This window comes from Malaclemys terrapin, chromosome 10, assembly GCF_027887155.1.
Source record: "Malaclemys terrapin pileata isolate rMalTer1 chromosome 10, rMalTer1.hap1, whole genome shotgun sequence".
In the NCBI taxonomy this organism is placed as follows: domain Eukaryota; kingdom Metazoa; phylum Chordata; order Testudines; family Emydidae; genus Malaclemys; species Malaclemys terrapin.
The window spans coordinates 24,592,902-24,613,140 of record NC_071514.1 but is presented as its reverse complement, the minus strand read 5'-3'; the positions used below and the strand labels follow the sequence as shown (position 1 = coordinate 24,613,140).

Sequence of the window (20,239 nt, the reverse complement as noted above, 5' to 3'; positions counted from 1 at the left end):
TATACCTAAATATACAGACAGAATGAGGTACCTCTTGGGTTGCACCTCAGTTACTCAGATGAGGACAAGGTAGTACACAGTTATGGTATGTACCAACTCCTGGTGTGGTACTTGTTGGGCAAGGTCCAGCAAGGCCTTTCCTGGGTGTATTGGTCTTGATGGCACAGTAGTGACACCATACACTAGGTCAGTTTGCTGCAGGGGTGTTCCTAGGTTATGTTAAGTCATTAATAATATTGTGACTCTTATTTAACTGCACTGTCTGTGTCTCATTTACTGCTGTGTCCGTCGGACTTGTTATTCAAGAATTCTCTGCAGCCAACAAGGCAGAACAATAGCTTACCATTCTTTTTCACTACTGTATGGGCAAGGAGTAGAAGGGTGGAGGTCATATTAAAGTCATTTATCATTTACTGGGATTTAGGAGAGAATATAGGATTCTGTCAGACACAAAAACCTCCTTAATTTAGAGCTAAGGTTTTTGGGTGCAAATCCCCATCAACGTAATCACTTCAAATATAGGAAATCACCAGTTTCTTCCACACTTCTCTGTGCATAGTATTTCTCCTTCTAATATTCATTTATCTTTTCCTTCCCCCACCCCCATCAGTTGTTACATTACAATGTACGCAATCAAGGAAAATAGGTTATCATCTGGAAAAAAACTCTCCCTTTTTCCATTCATTTTCTTGCAATAAAAATGATCATATTTCCAGTAAATATAATAAGAGCTCTAAGTGCACATTTTAAAGACAGAAATAATATCTGAAATAATATTAGTATTTTTTAAATTTTACTTACCAAAATTTCTTTATCACAGTATGAACTGAAGTCATTTGAAATAATTGCAGCATATTGAAGGAGCACTTTGTTGATAGTCTAGGGTGGAAAAGGAAATGTTTAATTGAGATATATAATCATCTCTGAAGAATTGTAAGTAGAAATACAGAATAGTATTCAAGTGAAAGTGGAGGCTTGTTTTCAAAGCAGATAATATTTGTAAATGATAGAAAATTGTTCTGGATTAAATTTACAAAATTTTAGTTTGCATTTGCTTAGAAAATTGGAAAGGTCACATTTTAAATCCCTTCACAATGGATAAATGTTTCTTTTTTAATGGAATGTAATTTTCTATAACAGAAACACTTTGCATTTAGTTATACTGACACTGAGAAGTAAGAACATTGAGGGCTCTAGTTTGTGCATTGTGCGACATATACTAAGCAGAACGTTAGTGAGCTCAAAATCCTCTAGGGTGACAACCTACAGATTAAAATATAATGGACAAATAAGAACCAAAGCAGCAATGTTTAAACCCCAGCAATGTGAACTTAATCCTTAACAATCACGTGAATATATACTTTGTTTACAGACTGAGAAAAGTTGTGATGAAAGCACAGAATTATGTGTAAATACAAACTATTTCATAGCCCTTGGCATTGTAATGGAATTCTAAAGCTTGCAAGAGAATGTGGCAATCCAAGTAGAAAGCTGGCCTAACAAAATGTGCTATCTTATCAAACAGCAGATTAATAAACCTAGAAAAAACAAGTGGCTGATCCACCCCCAGCTGTTCAAACTTGCCTTCAAATATGATAGAGAAAATTACTTTTGGCTTTTACCTGAAGTGTGATATTTCACTTGCACACAGCACCACGTTTTCCAGATAGGTTTATTATAACTACAGTTAAGGCTCTATAACAAACACTGCTTTTCAAGTATATATACAGTGATCACCCTGTATTAGCAGTATTACCTCTACCTCCTTGTAGTTATTATTCTGGGAATTAAGGGAAATACTGTAAATGCTCAGGTGATATTATTTAATTATCTAAGGCAACTGGCAAGTCTTTAAGGGTGAACCCTGTAAACTCGGCTGTTAATTCCCGCAGAAGGTTAGAACTTGATATGCAAGGTCTCAGCAGTGGAGTCTATTTTCAAAAGAAAAATATGTTTAATCTTTGGCATTTAGAAAAATAAACATGTTTATGGTCTAAAACTTGTGACTCAGACCATAGAACCCAGAAATAACCTTAGGTTAAAAAGCAAACAAAAAATGGCAGGTGAATAGCACATGATGTAGCTTAACCACTTGTGGTATTTTGAGAAACATAATGAGCAAAATAATAATATCTAGCTCTTGTAGAGTGCTTTTCATCAACAGATCTCAAAGTGCTTCACAAAGGAGACAACCATGATTACCCCCATTTTACAGATGAGGAAACTGAGGCACAAAGCAGTGAAATGACTTGCCCAAGGTCACCTAACAATGCAGTGGCAGCTGGATTTAGAAACTGGGAATAGCATCTAAGTCTCCTGAATCCTGGTCCAGTTCTCTATCCACTAGATCATGCTGCTTGCCTCCCCTTCCAAAGCAAAGCCCACAGCTGAGAGCTCTGAGGAGTAAAGACCTATGACAATTCCCTCCTTGAGTTCCTCCCCCATCATGCACTGACCCGCTCCCAAGCCCTGTAGATCCTGGGGGATCAGTTGGAAATGAGGGTCTTTGTCATAGCACTGGCTCTGGCCCCTGACGATGCTTGCGATCTGGCAATTCTATGGCATTGCTTTAACAAATATAGAAGGTCATATCCTCTTCTATGCTGAGCTGATGATTGATGCCGTTGGCGTGTGGTAAGATGGCTCAAAGTAAATTTTCCTCTCTCCAAACCTGGGGCTCTGGCTTTGGCCCTCCTGTCCCGACACATTCCTATCATACATTCCCCATTCCTGACATTCTCCTTATATCAGAGATGGGGGGGAGTAAGTGGTATAAAGTCAGTTATGCCTGCTTTACGCCAGCTTAGGGCATCCTCATTCTGGGGAATCTTTAGAAGCCCTTTCAGGGCTAGTTTAGGTCCCTTTAAGCTGCAGGGGCCAAGGATCTGGCTCAAAATGTTGGAAGGATACCGTATAGCTAGAAATATTGTACAATAAAGTAAGTTAAGAAATCCTGGCTGATAGACATTAAGCAGGGAGTATTTATCAGTGGTGAAACCTTAAAATGGAGAAATAGAGGGCAGCACATAAGATCCCACAGAGATCAGCACTTTTCAATGTATTCTTTAGCAATCCACAGAAAATGGAAAATCGTTGATTTTTAAGTGACATCAAAGAATGAGAGATGAACTAGCCGCACTGGGTCTTCAAGAAAAGCTCAAATTCACCAAGCTTCCAAAACAGCCTAGCAGGGCAAACTATCCATCAGCAGGACCAACATGCTGATGAGGTGGGAGAGCAAGAAACAAACAAACACACTCTGGAGGGGCTTCAACCAACAATGCTTTGGTGCCAAAACTATGCAGAAGTAAGGCTCCAGATTTCTTCCAGCAATCCCACAGACCCAACAGATCACTATGTTTCACTGTTGAATTTCTCTGAAATCTAAGTAGTGATTCAATGATTAACAAGAACACCAAAGAAGTCAAGCCATTTGGTAACATATGCTCATATCTAGTTTTACTAAAACATGAAGTCCAGAGATTAGAGTTCCTCAAATTGGGTGATGAATTAAGAGAAAATAAACTGGTCATTTCCCAAGAATAAAAACAAAGCAACTTCTCTAAGGATCCTGGTCTGCAACAGGGAATATTGGTTCTAAATAACATTAGAATGTTTTAAGGACGACAACAGAATGTCGCTTTCTCTGAAACTTGGTCAAAATGCATTGATTTTAATCTACCTTCGCAAATCTTCTCATTAAATGAGACAGTGCTTCAGGATTAGGGCACTCCAGTTTCTTGATAATCTCGAAGCTTTGATTGAGTTGTGTGAAGACATCTACCACAGAGCAAGAGAAAAGGGCATGATCTGATGTTTGCTGGAACTAGAGGAGAATAAAGAGGGGGAGGGAACAAAAACCCCAATTAAAATGAGTTAACATTTGCAAACCCACGTTCTGACAATACAACAGTATTCATTGAATTTCTAATACTTTAAATCCATCCTAGAGCAAGAAAATGGAAATTAAAAAAAATTGCTTGCACTTTTACAGGGTGTAACACAGACAGTGATTTTATGTGTTCTTTTCTTTTGTTCTGGGAACAGGATGAAGCTTTACAAACTACAGCAATATTCCTGCACTGGGATCTGCTAGTGTAGACACTTACACCTATGTGGAGTCTCATTGGCTTCATTAGCACTCCCAAGGAGTCAGCACTACAGGGCTGCATTTCAGGACTAGGACATAAATATTTAGCCTTCTTTGGAGCTGTACCATGAGTACCTGAATCTCTGCACAAAATATGTGGCATGGAATCCTGGTTCCACTGAAGTCGATAGCAACACACTGATTGGCTTCAACAGGGCCAGGATTTTACCCATGGTTTTTTGGTCTAACAGCAATATGATCTTATGGAAGTGTGTCATTTGCAGTTTATGAGACTTGAATTTAATAACTGTAGATACTCCCCCTCCTTACTGGAGAATGCTACTATTATATTAATATGGCATCGCGGTAGTAATATTTTTATCATGGCACTGCATTAATAAACATATGATAAAGATATTTTTCTATAAAAATGTTCATCCAAAAGGGTGCTCATCTGAAAGTTCTGTATGAACCAATACAGAAACTACAGAAAGGAACCTCTGAAGGCCTGTCACCTCCCAGATTAAATGTAGCAGCTGCTGGGCAGTGCAAAGCAGCATCAAGCACTAGTGTAGGGCAAGCAGCTAATAAGTTCTGAAATTGCAAGGGGAACTTAGGTAGGTAAAAAATCACTCAGGAGTTGGAATCTGGCCATAGGGATAGCATCGAAGGGTAAGTACTGGCCAGTAATGACTCTGCATAGCATGTGATGTCTAATAAGGACACAGCATAAGGAGTACCTATACTGTGTGGCACATTGTAATACCAAATCTCTTTCCTGACGTAATACAATTTTTTTATAAAAAGGACTTACTCCATCTTTTTTGTCTCTTTCCAGTGCTCCATGAAGAAACTCCATTGAGACATCTTCATTTTCATCCAACCACTGAATGACAAAAGGCTCAAACCATCTAAAAATTACAACCATTGATGTTTCATGTTTGCCTTAAAATATTCATTTTATTCTGGAATATACACAGAGTTATTGCTCTTTTATGACATTAAGGCATTTTAATATTATGATTATATATAATATCAACCATCTGGATTTTGACCTGACTTCTAAAATGTCCCCATAATTTTTTCATTCATACATTACTGCGTATGGTATGCTTTGGATTTGCATGTATAAACTCAGTTTTGGCAGGTGCAAAAATGTAATTTTGAAAGATGTCACACTCAGTATTAGAGTTGCCAATATGATCCTTTTATTTTGGCCAATTTTAATTATAAAATAGCATTCCTATTTGTTATTTAACTGCTTTCACACCATAAGCATGAATTCTGCTAAAACACTAATTGCGATAAATGGGAGTTATATGTGCATTTTATGGAGAAGGGCTTTCCCCTTACTAACATTAAAATAAATACCAAATTTGTGTATATCTAGAGAACCAGCATATGGGCTGCATTAGTAGGAGCATTGCCAGCAGATTGAGGGAAGTGATTATTTCCCTCTATTTGGCATTGGGGAGGCCACATCTGGAGTATTGCTTCCAGTTTTGCCCCCCCCCCCCCCGAAAGGATTTGGACAAATTGGAGATAGTCCAGCTAAGGGCAACGAAAATGATTAGGGGGCTGGGACACATGGCTTACGAGGGAACTGGGCCTTGAGGGAACTGGGCTTATTTAGTCTGCAGAAGAGAAGAAAGAGGGGGGATTTGATAGTAGCCTTCAACTACCTGAAGAGGAGTTCCAAAGAGGATGGAACTAAGCTGTTCTCAGTGGTGGCAGATGACAGAACAAGAAGCAATGGTCTCAAGTTGCAGTGGGGGAGGTCTAGGTTGGATATTAGGAAAACTATTTCACTAGGAGGGTGGTGAAGCAATGGAATGGGTTACCTAGGGAGGTGGTGGAATCTCCAACCTTGGAGGTTTTTAAGGCCTGGCTTGACAAAGCCCTGGCTGGGATGATTTAACTGGGGTTGGTCCTGCTTTGAGCAAGGGGTTGGACTAGAAGACCTCCTGATTCTATGAATATGTAGATAAACGTATGGGGTCTCATAACCTCTTCCCACAGTTGAAAGTATAGGAAGGAATTCTGAGCAAAAACAGCTGTAAGGGTTCTCTCCTGGAGTTCCTTCCTTATCAATTTATTGGGAGTTTGTCAATGCCACAGAATTGGCCATGAGATCTGTCTAGAAACCCTGTGGATCACCATGTAGCTCATGGGGGAAGTGTAGGAGGCAAATAGTTCTAGCCCCGGGTGAGCATTTGGAATCATCCTGGAAGCATTTGGAATCATATTACTAAGATAGCCTTCAGGCCGTTTTTGCCCCTAAAGTTCTTGCAATGGGAGCCCTCAATAGCAAAGATAATGAGGCTGTATTATCTTTTCTAAGGAATCTCTGTGGGGCTGGAGGAGGATGAACTTTTCCCCCTCTGTTCCCTCCCCAACCAACAAGGACTGGGAACATCATGCACAGATCAAGGTGCATGAGCATGTGAGCTTCTATCGTCTGATAATTAGAAAGTGTCCTTTATCAAGAATGATTCCATCGTTTTTTTTTTTTTTTTTTAGCATATGTTTGGATTCTTACTAATAATGGGATGAGCTGGAGGTAGTTTTAATTTGGCCAAACCTCAGCTGTGGTGTATTTTATTTGCAGTTTTGGATTTATGGTCTATGGAAACCAATGACAGACCCCCAAACTTTCTGACGCAAGTTATTGGAATTCTAAAAATCAGAAGACATAGGAATGTGAATGAAGATAGAGCATAGGACTAAAAGTGTGAATTAACTGCAGCAAGAGAGAAGAAAAGAGAAGCAACAGAAGAAAATTAGTCATATGGAATAAAATTTTTTATTGCTCTTATTGCCCATTAGTGCTGTATCTTACTCCAGGTTTTGGCATGAAATGACTATAACGACAAATAACTAATACTGTTGCTATACCCACATTTTCTGCCGTCCCCTGGGATCCTCTGACCTTAAGATTTTGCCATTTGTGAAACCCTTCTATTAAATGCAATTGTTGAATAAACGCATTAATCTGAAATGGTTAACAATTTTTAAAATATCTGGTATAACTTATTTTCGGGAATAAAGAATTAAGGGGGAAATATGTGCAGAGTATAAAGAAAGGGTTATGAGTGCTGCTTAGCTTAAATGCACTCTTCTTTTAGTGTTATAACAGATAAATATTTAAAGAAAATAAAACTTAACAAGCAGAGCACAAACTCAGGGGAAATTCTCCCCACTACTTACAGAGAATACTCGGGCACTGCATCCTGTAAGGCAGGGAGTTCTCGGACATACTCATTATAAAACCATTTCACTTTGAAGTGCAAATTCATATAATCTGTGCTCTTGCATAACCGCTGCTTTTCATGTTCTATAGAATAGAGAAAATAAAAACATTTCATAAAGTTCTGATTGTAAATAACATTCTTGTGTCTCAATGCCATTTCTAACATTACTAGCACTAGTGAAATAAATTATACAGTACTTGCAGCTAAGGGCAAGTGGTCTAATTTCTCAGAAGAACTCAGCACAGTTTCAACTGTGGCTTCTCAGCACCTGGAAAATGTCAGGCCACAAATTATGTAAAACATTTTGAAGCCTCCATCGCTGAAATGATCTGTAGCTATTTGTGAAGTAAAGAGAATACTTTCACAGATTAAGTAGAATACTATAGTGTCTTGCTGCAAAAGTGGAGAATGAATATTCAATAAAAGAAGGAGAATATTCTAATAATTTATATATCAAACTCTCTTCTCTTATTCTGATTCCTCTTTGAGTGGTATGAAGTGCACTGGAAAAGAAGATAGGCAAGAAATAAAAATACAAGCAGGAGGTAATCAAAAGAAAATAATAGCTAGCCGTAACTATTGGAAAAGTCTGAAGAAGTGACTACTGTAGCTTTAAACAGGTTGCACTTATAGTGTGTAAATACTCAATAAATTGCAGAAGTGGGAAGAAGAAGACACCCCTACAACTCTTAATATATTTGATTTTTTTCCTCCTCCGCACCACTGTGATGGGGCAGAGCGGCCCCGCTCTGGCACAGCAGGGGTTAACCCTTCCTTCCTGGGAGAGGAAGCCCTGCCCTGGAAGCCCTGCTGGGCATGCTCCAACTGGAGACTAGGTATAAAAGCCTGCAAAGCTGCTCACTTGGGGCTGACTGCTGGAGGAGAAGGATGCACACAGCCAGCTCCTGAGGAGGGGCAGCCAATGCTTGGGGCTCCAGGAGCCAGCCTAGCCACCCCACACCCTGCATCTCAGACGGAGGACCCGCCAGAGGGGAACGGACCGGAACCCATGTCTCCGGAGGAGACCGCGATATTGAAGGTAGGAAGTGACCCAGGGGAACTTGAGGGATAAGCAGCATTAGAGCAACACTGACGCTCGGCGTGTTGCGGCCGGATACCTGCCGAGCCAACGGCAAGGGGAACCCCGCCATTAGGAGAGCCCTGGGTCGGGACTTGGTGGAGAGGGAGGGCCTGGGTCCCCCTACACCTCTGGCCATTGGGCCACACTACCCTGAGATTGAGGGGAGTTATGTGGACTCTTGCTGTTGGGCCACACTACCCTGCTACTTAGGGAGAGATGACAGATGGGACACCACCAGGAGGGGGCGCTCCACTGGGCAAAACTAATTCCCAGAGACAACCAGTAGGAGGCGCCGAGTGGTGAGGCCCAACCCTGTTACAACCACCAATAGAAGCGCCATTTTGATAGTGTTATTTTATTAAACTGCTTTTTAAATTTGGTGCCTCCACCTTGCCTACATATTCCTATCCAGGGATGTAAGGGAGGGAAGTTTCTCCCAATACACAGGACAGCTAGACGATGTGTTTTACCCTGGTAGCAATTTTTGTCAGCATCTCAGTTGTGCAGAAATTGTATTACAGTAGGGGAGTGGCATGGGGACACTGTTCCTAAACACTGTGTGTTTGTTGCTTGTAAACTCTATTTACTTAGAGCATTTCAATTTCATGAAAAGCACAGGTAAAGTTGTGCCTTTCCAGGGATCACTTTACACCTGGGCCCAGCAAGCAGGCTTTGCATGTGGCCATTTTCTACTTTTTTAAAACCACATTCCAAATCTGTATTTGGGTTTTGGAATAAAGGGCCTCTCTCTACAACTATTTTGGAAGTTGCAAAAATTCGAACCCTTCCCACCCCCCCTTTTCAGATAAATCAAAAAGTTTCACTTGGATTTTGAGCTTTTTCATTTTAATTGTTTTTTTTATAAAATTGAAGGAACGTTCTAAATGAAAAATGGTTTCAAACAGAAAATTCTAAATGTTTAGACTGAAACAGTGAAGTGAAATGGATGCAAATTTGTGAAATGTTTTGGTTCACCTGAAACGACAGTTTTCTCTGTGTGTGTGTGTGTGTGTGTGTAAAAAAAAAAAATAAAAAATTCACCCAGCTCTACTTCCAACACCAAAGAATCTCACTACTTGAAAAAACTGTAATAATCCTAACTTTAGACATATGTAAAAGCTATCTTGTAGGCATTCCACTTTAATAATAATGCTGATGTGTGGCCCACCTAAATAACAAGGGAATACAAGAGAAGACCAGGTGTGGGGGGGATGTGGAACTTTTTACTGTAGATGAAGGAACCATGAAATGTATGCCTTTATCTCCCACCAGCTGTGCATTGAAGGACTGTGTCATCAAACAGGGAGGAAGAGAATGAACAACTCGATTATGGCAACTTCATATATTGTTAAAATGTTTCCATACCAAGGAATGGGTAAGAGCTTATGATCAATACCAATACACTTCATGTATGGATTTCATATAAAATGCTGACAAGTTGTAGTTATCAAAGGAAGGACAAGTTCCCTTTTTATGAATAAAGTGTGTACAAATTTCCTTTAAAAATAAACTGTGCAATTGCATAATATCCAAAGCTAGTACTGGTGTTCTGTTGCCTCAGGCAAACTAGCAAATCTGTGCCTACCAGCCCACAGTTTTCTGTCAATTGTATTTTGCTGTCCTAGACTACCACCTGCATAGTAGTGAGCCACTAGCAGTTACAAATCATCTAGTTATCCAAACAGTTCCCAATCTTTGCTCTACCTCTTTGCCACTGCAAAAATGTAGAAAATGTTAGAGTTTGATTTTTTTTTTAAACAAGCCAAAGAGAGCAAGAGATATTTTTGTGTGTGACTTCATATTACCGTCTCTCCATACAGTTACCCAGCCAGCACTTTAAAGATGAAAATAAAACAAACTAGAAAACTTTACATTTGATGAATTGCAAAGCCAGATTCAAACACTCTTAACTGTTACTATGATTTCAGCGCTTTTATTAACCCAACCATGATATGCAAAATTGATGAGAACGTAAGTGTTGGTTTCACACAGTCCAGTAGAGTTTAAATGAGTCTTTAACATTTATTTAGTAGCTAGATATACTACATGTTTAATTTTAACAACTCAGATTCAAATCTCTCATTAAATTTACAAAACAAAACATTTAAGTAGTTCCTCAAACTGCTGCATAACAATTTTGTATACAATTTCATCTCTGGAATGTAAATGAGCCTAACCTTCAGTGCTAGGAATATTTTAGAAGAATAAAAATGCTTCATAAAAATTGTTATCTCTAATCTAATCATCTAGTTGAAGAAAAAAAATTATTTTTATAAGCTAAGTACAGTATTCCTAAAAGGCTTATTTTTATATAGAGCCAAATTCTGACCTAGTAGGTAGGCATGGGGATCCTCCCACTGACTTTAACAGCTGTAGTTTGTAGCAAAACTAGGCTAAAAATATTCCCTTTTGCAGACACTTACTCATAATCTACTTTCAAGCATTTCAACACACATCAATATTCTTGATTACAAGATATCTCCCGCTGTCGGCTTTTATCACCCTTTTGCCTGAGCTCTCAATGGAGAAGATGGCAACACGAAGTGGTAAGACATGTTGTTTGCTTTCCCTGACCTATCTTAATAGAAAAAAACTATTGTGAAGAGAACTTACTCCACTTTCTTGTATGTTCCCAAAGCTCCCTTAGGAAACTCAACTGACACATCTTTGCACCAAGAAAACAATTTAAAATGTATCTCAGTTTTTAAAAGGCATCATTGCTCAATGAACGCTGGAAATGGAACAGTGGAAACCACCAGGAGCCCATTTCCCAATATGCAATAAAACAGTTGTTCAATCAAAGGAAAGAAAGTCTTCCGATTCAGCAGGACAGATGCCTAGAGCCCTAATAAATTCACCATCCATTTTGGTCAATTTCATGGTTATAGGATTTTAAAAATCATAAATTTCATGATTTCAGCTATTTAAATCTGAAATTTCATGGCATTGTAATTGTAACCCAAAAAGGAGTTGTGTGTGGGGGAAGGGTCGCAATGTTGTTGTAGTGGGGGTTGTGGTACTGCTCCAGCAGCAGTGCAGAAGTAAGGATGCCATGGTATGGTATTGCTATCCTTACTTCTGCACTGCTGCCTGCAGAGCTGGGCCCTCAGTCAGCAGCCACCACTTTCTGTCCGCCCAGCTCTGAAGGCAGCTGCGCAGAAATAAGGGTGGCATTGTATGGTATTGTCACCTTTACTTCTGCACTGCTGCTGATGGGGCACTGCCTTTAGAGCTGGGCGCCTGGCCAACAGCTGCCACTCTCTGGCTGCCCAGCTCTGAAGTCAGCAAAGAAGTTAAGGTGGCAATACCACAATCCCACTAAAATAACCCCTGCAACTCCCTTTTGGGTCAGGACCCCCAATTTGAGAAACTTTGGTCCCCGCCATGAAATCTGTATAGTATAGGGTAAACACAAAAGACCAGATTTCACAGCCTGTGATGTGTTTTTTATGGCCATGAATTTGGTAGGGCCCTACAGATGCCATATAAACACATTGGCATAACTGAAGGGAAGGGAGTCCCAGAGATGCCCTGCCTCTCCTCCTCTTGAAATTGTACCAACAGATGGACAGCTGTCCCATACTCACCAATCTTTTTTGCTGTGATTAGATACAAACAGAAATGGGTCCAAGTCAAAAGGCATGGACATGGATCCAAGCTTCCCCAACATTTGTATGTGTAGGTCCAGGGTGTTAACTGAGCCCATTATAGAGATGGGGCTGGCAGTAAAGTTTTAGACTAGGGACCAGATTTATAAAGGTATTTTGGCATTTCAAATGCAAATAGGTACCTAACCTGCTTTGTATATCATACTTAGGCATCTAACTGCCATTGAAACCTATTTTGATCTTTGGTACCTAAATACCTTTGTAAATCTAGATCTAGGACCTAGATCTAAACTTCATCAAACATCTAGGCTCATTTTTCCATATACAAACAATAGACAGTCACCTAGGTAGAAAATAAATCTCCATTTATTAAAATACCTTAAAGCTACCATATGTCTTGAAAAATATACAAAAACTTTATTCAGCTTCATCTGTTCATAAAGGAATAACGCAACAAAAAAATTTGTGCCCTGTCAAAATTAATGGATAAGCTTCTAAAATACAATTAAAGTAGTTTTCTTTGAAAATTATTTGATTGGGTCCTATGTGTATAGAAGTGTCCACTGGACAATTTCAATTAGAAACAGTTACAGTGAAAGGCTTATGTTTTCATCTCATTACTGTTTGCTCCAATGGTGACTTCTGTTAAGTAACCTAATTAAACTCTCTTCTATTAACTGTACAGTAGTTTGATTGTCAGGTTCTAAGTTAACATACTAAAAGCAGAAGAAAAGGAAAAATACAGGAGAAATGCTGAGCTATTTTACAAATCTATTTTTACTCGAAGGAAAAAAAACAATCAGGAGAATACAGAGTCAAAATTAAGATGTTTGTTTCTATTTTAGCCCCAGAACCTTGGGCAGTTTCAATAAGTACCATGTGAGAGATCAAAAACTGATTGCAAAATGCATACAGTGAATTAGTATATGAGAATTATATGGTAATGAATTTCAGTTAATGCCTGAGTGTATCTATTGTACCTATCAAAGGATTGAAGATCTAGCTGCTAACATAGAGGCGTCACATCAGTTTGAGTAGAATACTGCCTAGATTCGATTAAGACAGACTGGAAGTCAGCACAGTTTTTTTTTGGCCTCTTGTGAATCTGGTCAGGATAGGCATATAGTTTGCGGGAGGAAGAAAGTGGAAGAGGCCAGGAGACCTTGAGGAGAATTAGGGTCATTTGCAGGCCTGCTAAAGGAAGGTTGGGTGGAATAAAGGCCTCTCAGTGGCAGTACATCTCATACTTCCAACTCCTTGCCTTCAATGTCAAGGCCTCTTGTCTCCCACTACTCTGCTTGCCTGTGTATTCTCACACTGCAACCATGGTCTGGAAATGAACTCCCGGAGCCCATGTGTCATGCAACTGTGTTTATCCCCAGTCAAAAACCCAACACTTTCCTGCTGCTCTCAATTTCTCAGACAACTTAATTAAAATAAAAGGGGAACTAGCATGATCTGTACATTGTATAAGCAATTAATCTCCTGTCAGGTATTGTGTTAATTTCATTGTCCCTAATCCTTCTGTTTGCCTATGTTAAGGCTACAACATGTCCAATTTAGGGTTGGATTGTCTCTAGTACACAGTGTGTGGGAGAAGGCTTTATGTAGAGTCCAGAGACAATCACAGACCCTGTGCAAGAGTGCAGACACTCCCTCTGTGTACTGAACATTGCCCAAAAGGAGACAGGGAAAGATGGGGTTATGGCCTCTTTATGCTGGGCCCAGCGTACTTAGTAGGCCAGGTACACAGGAGGAGGCTGTGCCATTTTAAAAGATGATGAAGATTACACCTTAAGATGGAGTATATTTTGCATGATACTTCTCTGAGTTCTAATTGTGGTGGAGCACTTCGGCAGAGTCCCCTACAGATAGGGCTGTGTCCGTCTGGCACAATACAGATCTTGGATTGGTAAACTACTCAGAGCAGGGACCTATCCTCTTTACTTTGTCTGGAAAGGGCCAAGCACACCTACCATCTGACCCTGTAGAAACAAGGGATAGTTATAATAATTGATTATTATGATTTGGTAGTCCAGCTGTTCAGAGACACTTGCATGTTCATCAACATTTGAATGTTTATATAAAAATATGGGTGCTGATGTAAACTGACCCTCCAAGTCCAGTAATCTAAATTCTACTAGAATTTCACTGGAAACCTGCCACTATTGCACTATCATCGTCAGCATAAGTAATGGTGGGAGCATTTGTATAGACACAGCACACGTGTTTTCACCACAATGTCATCTATTCTGATCACAGCAGCTGTGGATGCCAGTGAAATAAAAACATCCATTCTTGTGTACCCTAGTACTCCCACCATTGCTCTCACTTGTGAAACTGTTCCTTAGTTGTGCAATTGGTGAGAAATTTTCCCCAAAGTGCTAGTGTAGACAGTCCTATATGCTTTGTCTTCAAAGTAATATTCTGGATGATGGAGCATCCTGTCAGTAAAGAGAGTGCTAATGGCCAAAACTAGTCCTCAGCATATTATGGTTGCCTTAATTGCTGACAAAGTTTCTACACTACTAGAATTGTTTAAATCCTTATCAAAGCTTCTACAAAAAACCCATACTCTATTCCCAAAATACAGGAATAGAAAGAGACATTTCTGAATGTAATACCAATGTTCTCATTTAAAATTTTGTGTATTTGATGGCTCATTCACTCACAACACTACTTAAAGTTTGTCGTGATATTACAAGCCATGCAGATTTTTGTTCTAGAGTTAGAAATGAGCTTTTTCTATCTCTGAACAATCTTTGTAATACCTTTCATTTATATTTAGTTATTGAAATTCAGATCTAAAATACAATGCATTAGGAATAGGTACAACAGATCACACTTATCATTGAAATTCTTTTTCTCTATATTTTTAAACTTAGAGGACACATTGTACACCAATATTACAAGATATGATTTGCAGTTAAGTTACATGTAGTAGCACATAAGGAGTCAGCCAGCTTCCCACCATGACTATTTTATGTCAGTGTCCACAGTCTATGCTATGATAAAAGTGAGAGACTGAGAACCAGGGGTCTACAAGCCAGCCATGATGAAGACAGATGTCACAATAGTTGCACAATTTGATTGCTTCCAATAGAGCTCAACCCTGCTATGTAACATCCTTTCTTATAGCACTGAGCCAGTCTTGAACTAAATCTGCCAACTTCAGTGTTTTTTATTTGCAACCATGTTCATCTGGAATCAGGAGTGCCGCCAGCTTTTCTGCCACCCTAGACAGGGGAAGGTCCCTCCCCGAAATGCCGGCCCCCACAGAGGCGGCGGAAGGTCCCGCCGCCGAAATACCGCCGCGGTCACTACCCCCCAAATTGTAGCGCCCTAGGCGACCGCCTAGGTCACCTAAGGGGTTGCACCGGCCCTGTCTGGGATCACATTAGGAATATCACATTCATTTCATTTTTGAGTCAAGACAAATGGGGTCTCTAGCAGTGGAAGCCTAATGCTAATCACCTCTTTGGTTTGGAAGTGCTGTAAAATGTTCCTAGTAGTGCAATGTATCTATCAAGCAATTTATTTGTTCACTGAGATGTGTAAGGGTGACATGCCTACTTCCCATTAGAGCTAATGGCACATTACCCCCAGATAACTCAATGCATCATTGAGAAAATATTTGTGAATCAAGGTCTACACAGTGTAGAAGTCAATACATTTACTATGTGTATATTTAATTACACATTCTGTATATGTTTAGGATATTAATAATGCATGGCCAAAAATTTCAATCTTGGGTGCATGAAGTGTTGCACCTAAATCCATGTTTAGAAATCTATATAAATGGCCTGATTCTTAGAGATGCTGAACTCCTGTTAACTTTAATGGCAGTTATACATGAGTAGCAACTCTGACAGTCCAGCCACTTATTTAAGTGCCTCATTATGGATTTAGGTAGATGCACTCAAGTTTGAAATTTGTGGTCTATAGCAGTGGAGTCCCAGCTTTTCAGCTTGCAGCCCAAACATGGTATTTCAAAAAGGTTAAGTGGCCATATACAACATTTTGGGGCAGATTATCTGCCCTATTCTGCTCATGTCCCTGCTGGGGATTCTCCCGGATTGGGGGAGTCCCCACTGGGCATAATGCTGGTGTAGCTGGCTTCTATAGCTCCCTCCCTGCAGCCATTGGTGCAGGGTGACTGGAGAACATTGTGCTCTGACTATCCCAGATTGGAGACCACAGCCAGCTTTGCAAATTAGAGCAATACCTCGGCTACCACTACCTAACCTTGTTGTTGTAAACAGCCGAACCATTTTTGCTGAAACATCCAAACAAAATTCAGCCTGAGGCAGAGAACAAGCATGGATAATTTCAGACCAAACAATTAAAGTTATGCTAAATGACTGAAAACAAGGGCTTATAATGGAAAATGTTAGGCAACCTAACCCAAACTTTGTTAGCAGTTCCACCTAAAATAAGGTCATGTGAAAGCCATTTTGGGTGGGCAGAGGAGTTCTAAAACAGGCTTTCCTTTGGTTGAAAAACAATGGGATTAAATTATTTGCAATAGTTTGTGATCCCTCAAAGCAATAGTTTGAGAAAGCCACAAAACTTTGAATTCAGTGAAGGCCATCTATCTGCATTGTGAGATCATTCAAAATATACACAATTAAGGAGAACTTTCAGTGATCTTTAGATCAGCTCCTCCAATTAAAATTATCTGTCAATTTGTTGATCAGTGTTGTTTACCATTGATATATATTTTACAGTAAGTTAACCAAGGTATCACTGTCTTTAAAATATTTAAACACATATATAGCCTCAAATTTATCTTTTTTTTTTTTGCGTTCCACCCAATAAAATAGTATGAAATTATAAAAGATTGACAATAGGTTAAACTTTTGTTTTGTTTTGTTGGTTTATAGCAAACTGGTATAGCTAATAACAATAAGAGACAACACTGAGTGGCAACAGGAATTCAAATAACGTGGGACAATGATGCACTTAAAATCCCACAGTATTTTCTGCTATTCCGCTGCTCACTGATTTATTTTCTGTGCATTGTTCCACTGCTGATAGCAACAATTCTAACTGGGGATGGTGGAGGGGGAGGGAGAAGACCATCCAATGTCCTGCAGCACAGCCCTAGCACCATTGGACAAATAAGTCACACTGCTTATGATTGTCTTCTCATTATCAATCCACAAGCAAACAGCCCTAAGAGTGACCTTCTAAGATCACTTGTGTCCTTGTGTAGAAACTCAATGCTAATGCTGTAATCATGATTCCAGCCCTGACACAGAGTGCTGGAAACCAAAGAGCAGTCACCCGAGTAACAAAAGCTCAAATTGCCACAGTAGCTTTATTAATGTCCTAAACTGTGGCAGTGCTTTTAAAAAAATCCCATCTGCTGAATAGCTCAGCTTTAACTTCGGAGTTTCAGTTTTTCCTTCCCATTTCCACCTAAATATTTTGAAATGTCACATTCTGCCTTCAGATTCTGCTTGAGCACTAATGGCTTCAAAGTTAATACAATGCCTCCTTGCTATATTTTACAAACTATGATTTTATGTGACTCAAGGCACAGATACTAATTTTTGACTGCGCTGTCATTGCTATTTATCTTTACAAACTTAGAGTGGCTTTGCAATTAGCACCACGATGAAACTAAAGGGTAGTAGTACCGTAATGCAACACCCACATGCTTGGTGCATACTTATATAATTGGGATTGTAAATTTGGTCAAGTATCACTATTCTTGTCTGATAATATTAGTAAATTCAATCAAGGGAAGGACTGTAATATGAACAATAAAACTACTCTGAGACTTGTGGTTTCTCAAGCAAAACCGAGACACAGATTTAATGGTAAAAACACCAAATGTTTTGAAAATTACAAGTTTGATGAATTTTGCAGCATCTGTTGTACAAGTTTCTTTTGCAGCTGAAACAACAATGTTTAGACATGGCTGAATATTTATGCAAGAGATGCCAGCTGGAGACAATTTAATTTGGGACTAAAATTATCATGAGCATAAGGAAATAACTAAATCCTTCGGCTCACCAGTGACGAGCCTTGTCTGGGTGCTAAAAAGTGGAAAAGGGTGCAAGGAGACAGCCTCCTTGAGCCCCTGAGCAGGAGCCAGGCACATTCTCACTTGGAATTTCAGGCATTGCTTCCTGCTAGCTACCTGGAGAAGGTCCCAAACCCCCTTCCCTCAGTGTATCAGCCAGCAAGCTTTTGGATGTGAAGGACATGTATATGAGGAAAGGGGGAAGGGAGTCCCCACTGGGCAAAGAGATGGCATACTTGGCTCCTATACCTCCCTCCCTGCAGCAATTAGTGCAGGGTGGTTGGAGAACCCTGCACTATGGCTATCCCCAGCTGACATACTGTGCCTTGGAAATTACCATCAGCTGGTACAAATTAGAACCCACGTCTTGGAACCTTCTTCTGCACCCCACCTCTAGTGGAGGCCAATGCTTAAGCCTCACAGTCTGGACTACTAACTATAGGGCATCTGCCAACCTCTAGAGAGTGGAGGCTGTTTATAGATACTATAATATGAGTCAATTTATGGCCATTCCAGTATGAGTGGAAAGGGGAGTACAGCAGTGTGATGGTGAGCAGTGTAAGAAACCCTAAGATAGGCAGTGTTCCCATAAGGCACATGACTAGGCAAAGCCATGCTCCTGCTCAATTCATGCTGGAGAGGGGACACTGCAGGGAGCAGGGGTTGCATCTGTGGCCTCCTGCTCTGTATGCTCCCCTGGCTCCCAGGAGGCATTATGATCATCTCCAAGCATCAGCACTTGAGTGATGCATCTCCTCCACCTGCCTTTCAGGACTCTGGCCCTGCAGAGGAATAATGGAGACCCTTCAGGATTTTCTGAAACCAATTTCTATTCTTCTTTAGAAAGAAAATCTCTTTGGAGCATTTTTAACATATTTGCTAGCACTTTTAAGAAAACGGTGGGGGTTCTTGGATTGACTGAAAAGGCCACGTTCTCTGAAACGGACCCCACTGATCAAACAGAAAAAAGTCCTGCTTATTGTGGCTTCTGAGCTGGCATCTATTCACAGGACATAATGCAGTTGACAATCTAAGCCTGCCCACTGCCATTTTATCTACTGCACAGAAAAACAAACAAACCATCCAATCCTGATAAAGGCAAAGTTAAAGCAGAGCATTTTATCACAAAAATGTGTTATTTTACTCTTCTCTTTGCACTATATGCAATTGTGGATGAATTAGACTAAGCTCTGCCCTGTAAAAGAAGAGTCACAAATCAATCCAGGAACTTTTTTTAGAGCTTTGGTTAACTCTCCCTTTCTAAACTTTTGAGGATGGTATCTCATCACACTATTGATGAGGTCTTCCCTGGTAGTCATGTCCCAATGCCTACATTCTTCTTCCAGACTCATAGTAGTGAACCCAGCACTCATACTTGCTGCTAATAGGATGAGGCCTATGAATACTCCCTGAAAGACCCCTTCTCCTGGGCAAATGGAGACACCCTCCAAGAGGATTCCTATATGTTCAAGGACAGGGAAAGCCTCTCCCGAAGCATCCTCTAACCAGACAAGAGGGGGAATCTTTTAAAAAGAAAAGCCACATCAAGTGCACTAATATATTTAAGTCTATATGCTACATGATCTCCCAACCATGGGCATGGTGACATTATATTTGGCAAAGAATCCAACAGGGCAAACTTCACCCCATTCTCCATGGCCATTGAGGAGCCTAGACTAGTGCACTTCCTCTGCATAGAGGAGGTGGCAGGATTTGGGGAACACTTGCAGATGTTCTACATGCCGCTTCGCTATGCGTGGACTCTTGGGTTTCCCTGTGTAGTTGGGTTCGATGGGCAGAATAGGAGCATATCAAGAGAGGTGTTGGGGAAGGGCTGGTAGAGCTGATGCTATGTAGCCCCATCAGCCAATAGTGGCTCTGAAAAAGGGGGCTGCAGAAACAGTGGGGATTGCAGTAATGACAGCAAAGCAGCTCCATTGCCAATCCGCAGCCAGGGAAGGATTCATTCTCCTCCAGCCACAGCAGAAGAACTGTTGCACCTTGCCTGAAATGCAGATGTAACACAGCTGACAGCATTCTGTATTCCTGCATAGTGGAGTTTACGTAGGTTGTAAGATCTTTGAGGCAGAGGCTGTTTTTTCATTGTGTGTGTATCCTCAGTGCTCAGTTCCCTGATTAGGGACCCTTGCCCCTACCACAACACAAATTATAATGACA

At 40.3% G+C, this 20,239-nt stretch overlaps 1 protein-coding gene across 2 annotated transcripts in view; it reads right to left on the bottom strand.

The window, feature by feature from the left end:
• The window catches only part of UNC13C (unc-13 homolog C), a 383,250-nt gene that overhangs the window by 93,506 nt on the left and 269,505 nt on the right, over positions 1-20,239 (bottom strand). For both annotated transcript variants that reach the window (XM_054042619.1, XM_054042620.1), the window contains exons 18-21: positions 7,298-7,424; positions 4,905-5,001; positions 3,683-3,826; positions 802-879 (exon numbers count right to left, since the gene is read on the bottom strand). In XM_054042619.1, the coding sequence (XP_053898594.1) occupies positions 802-879; positions 3,683-3,826; positions 4,905-5,001; positions 7,298-7,424 (446 nt within the window). The remainder of the gene's footprint in view (positions 1-801; positions 880-3,682; positions 3,827-4,904; positions 5,002-7,297; positions 7,425-20,239) is intronic.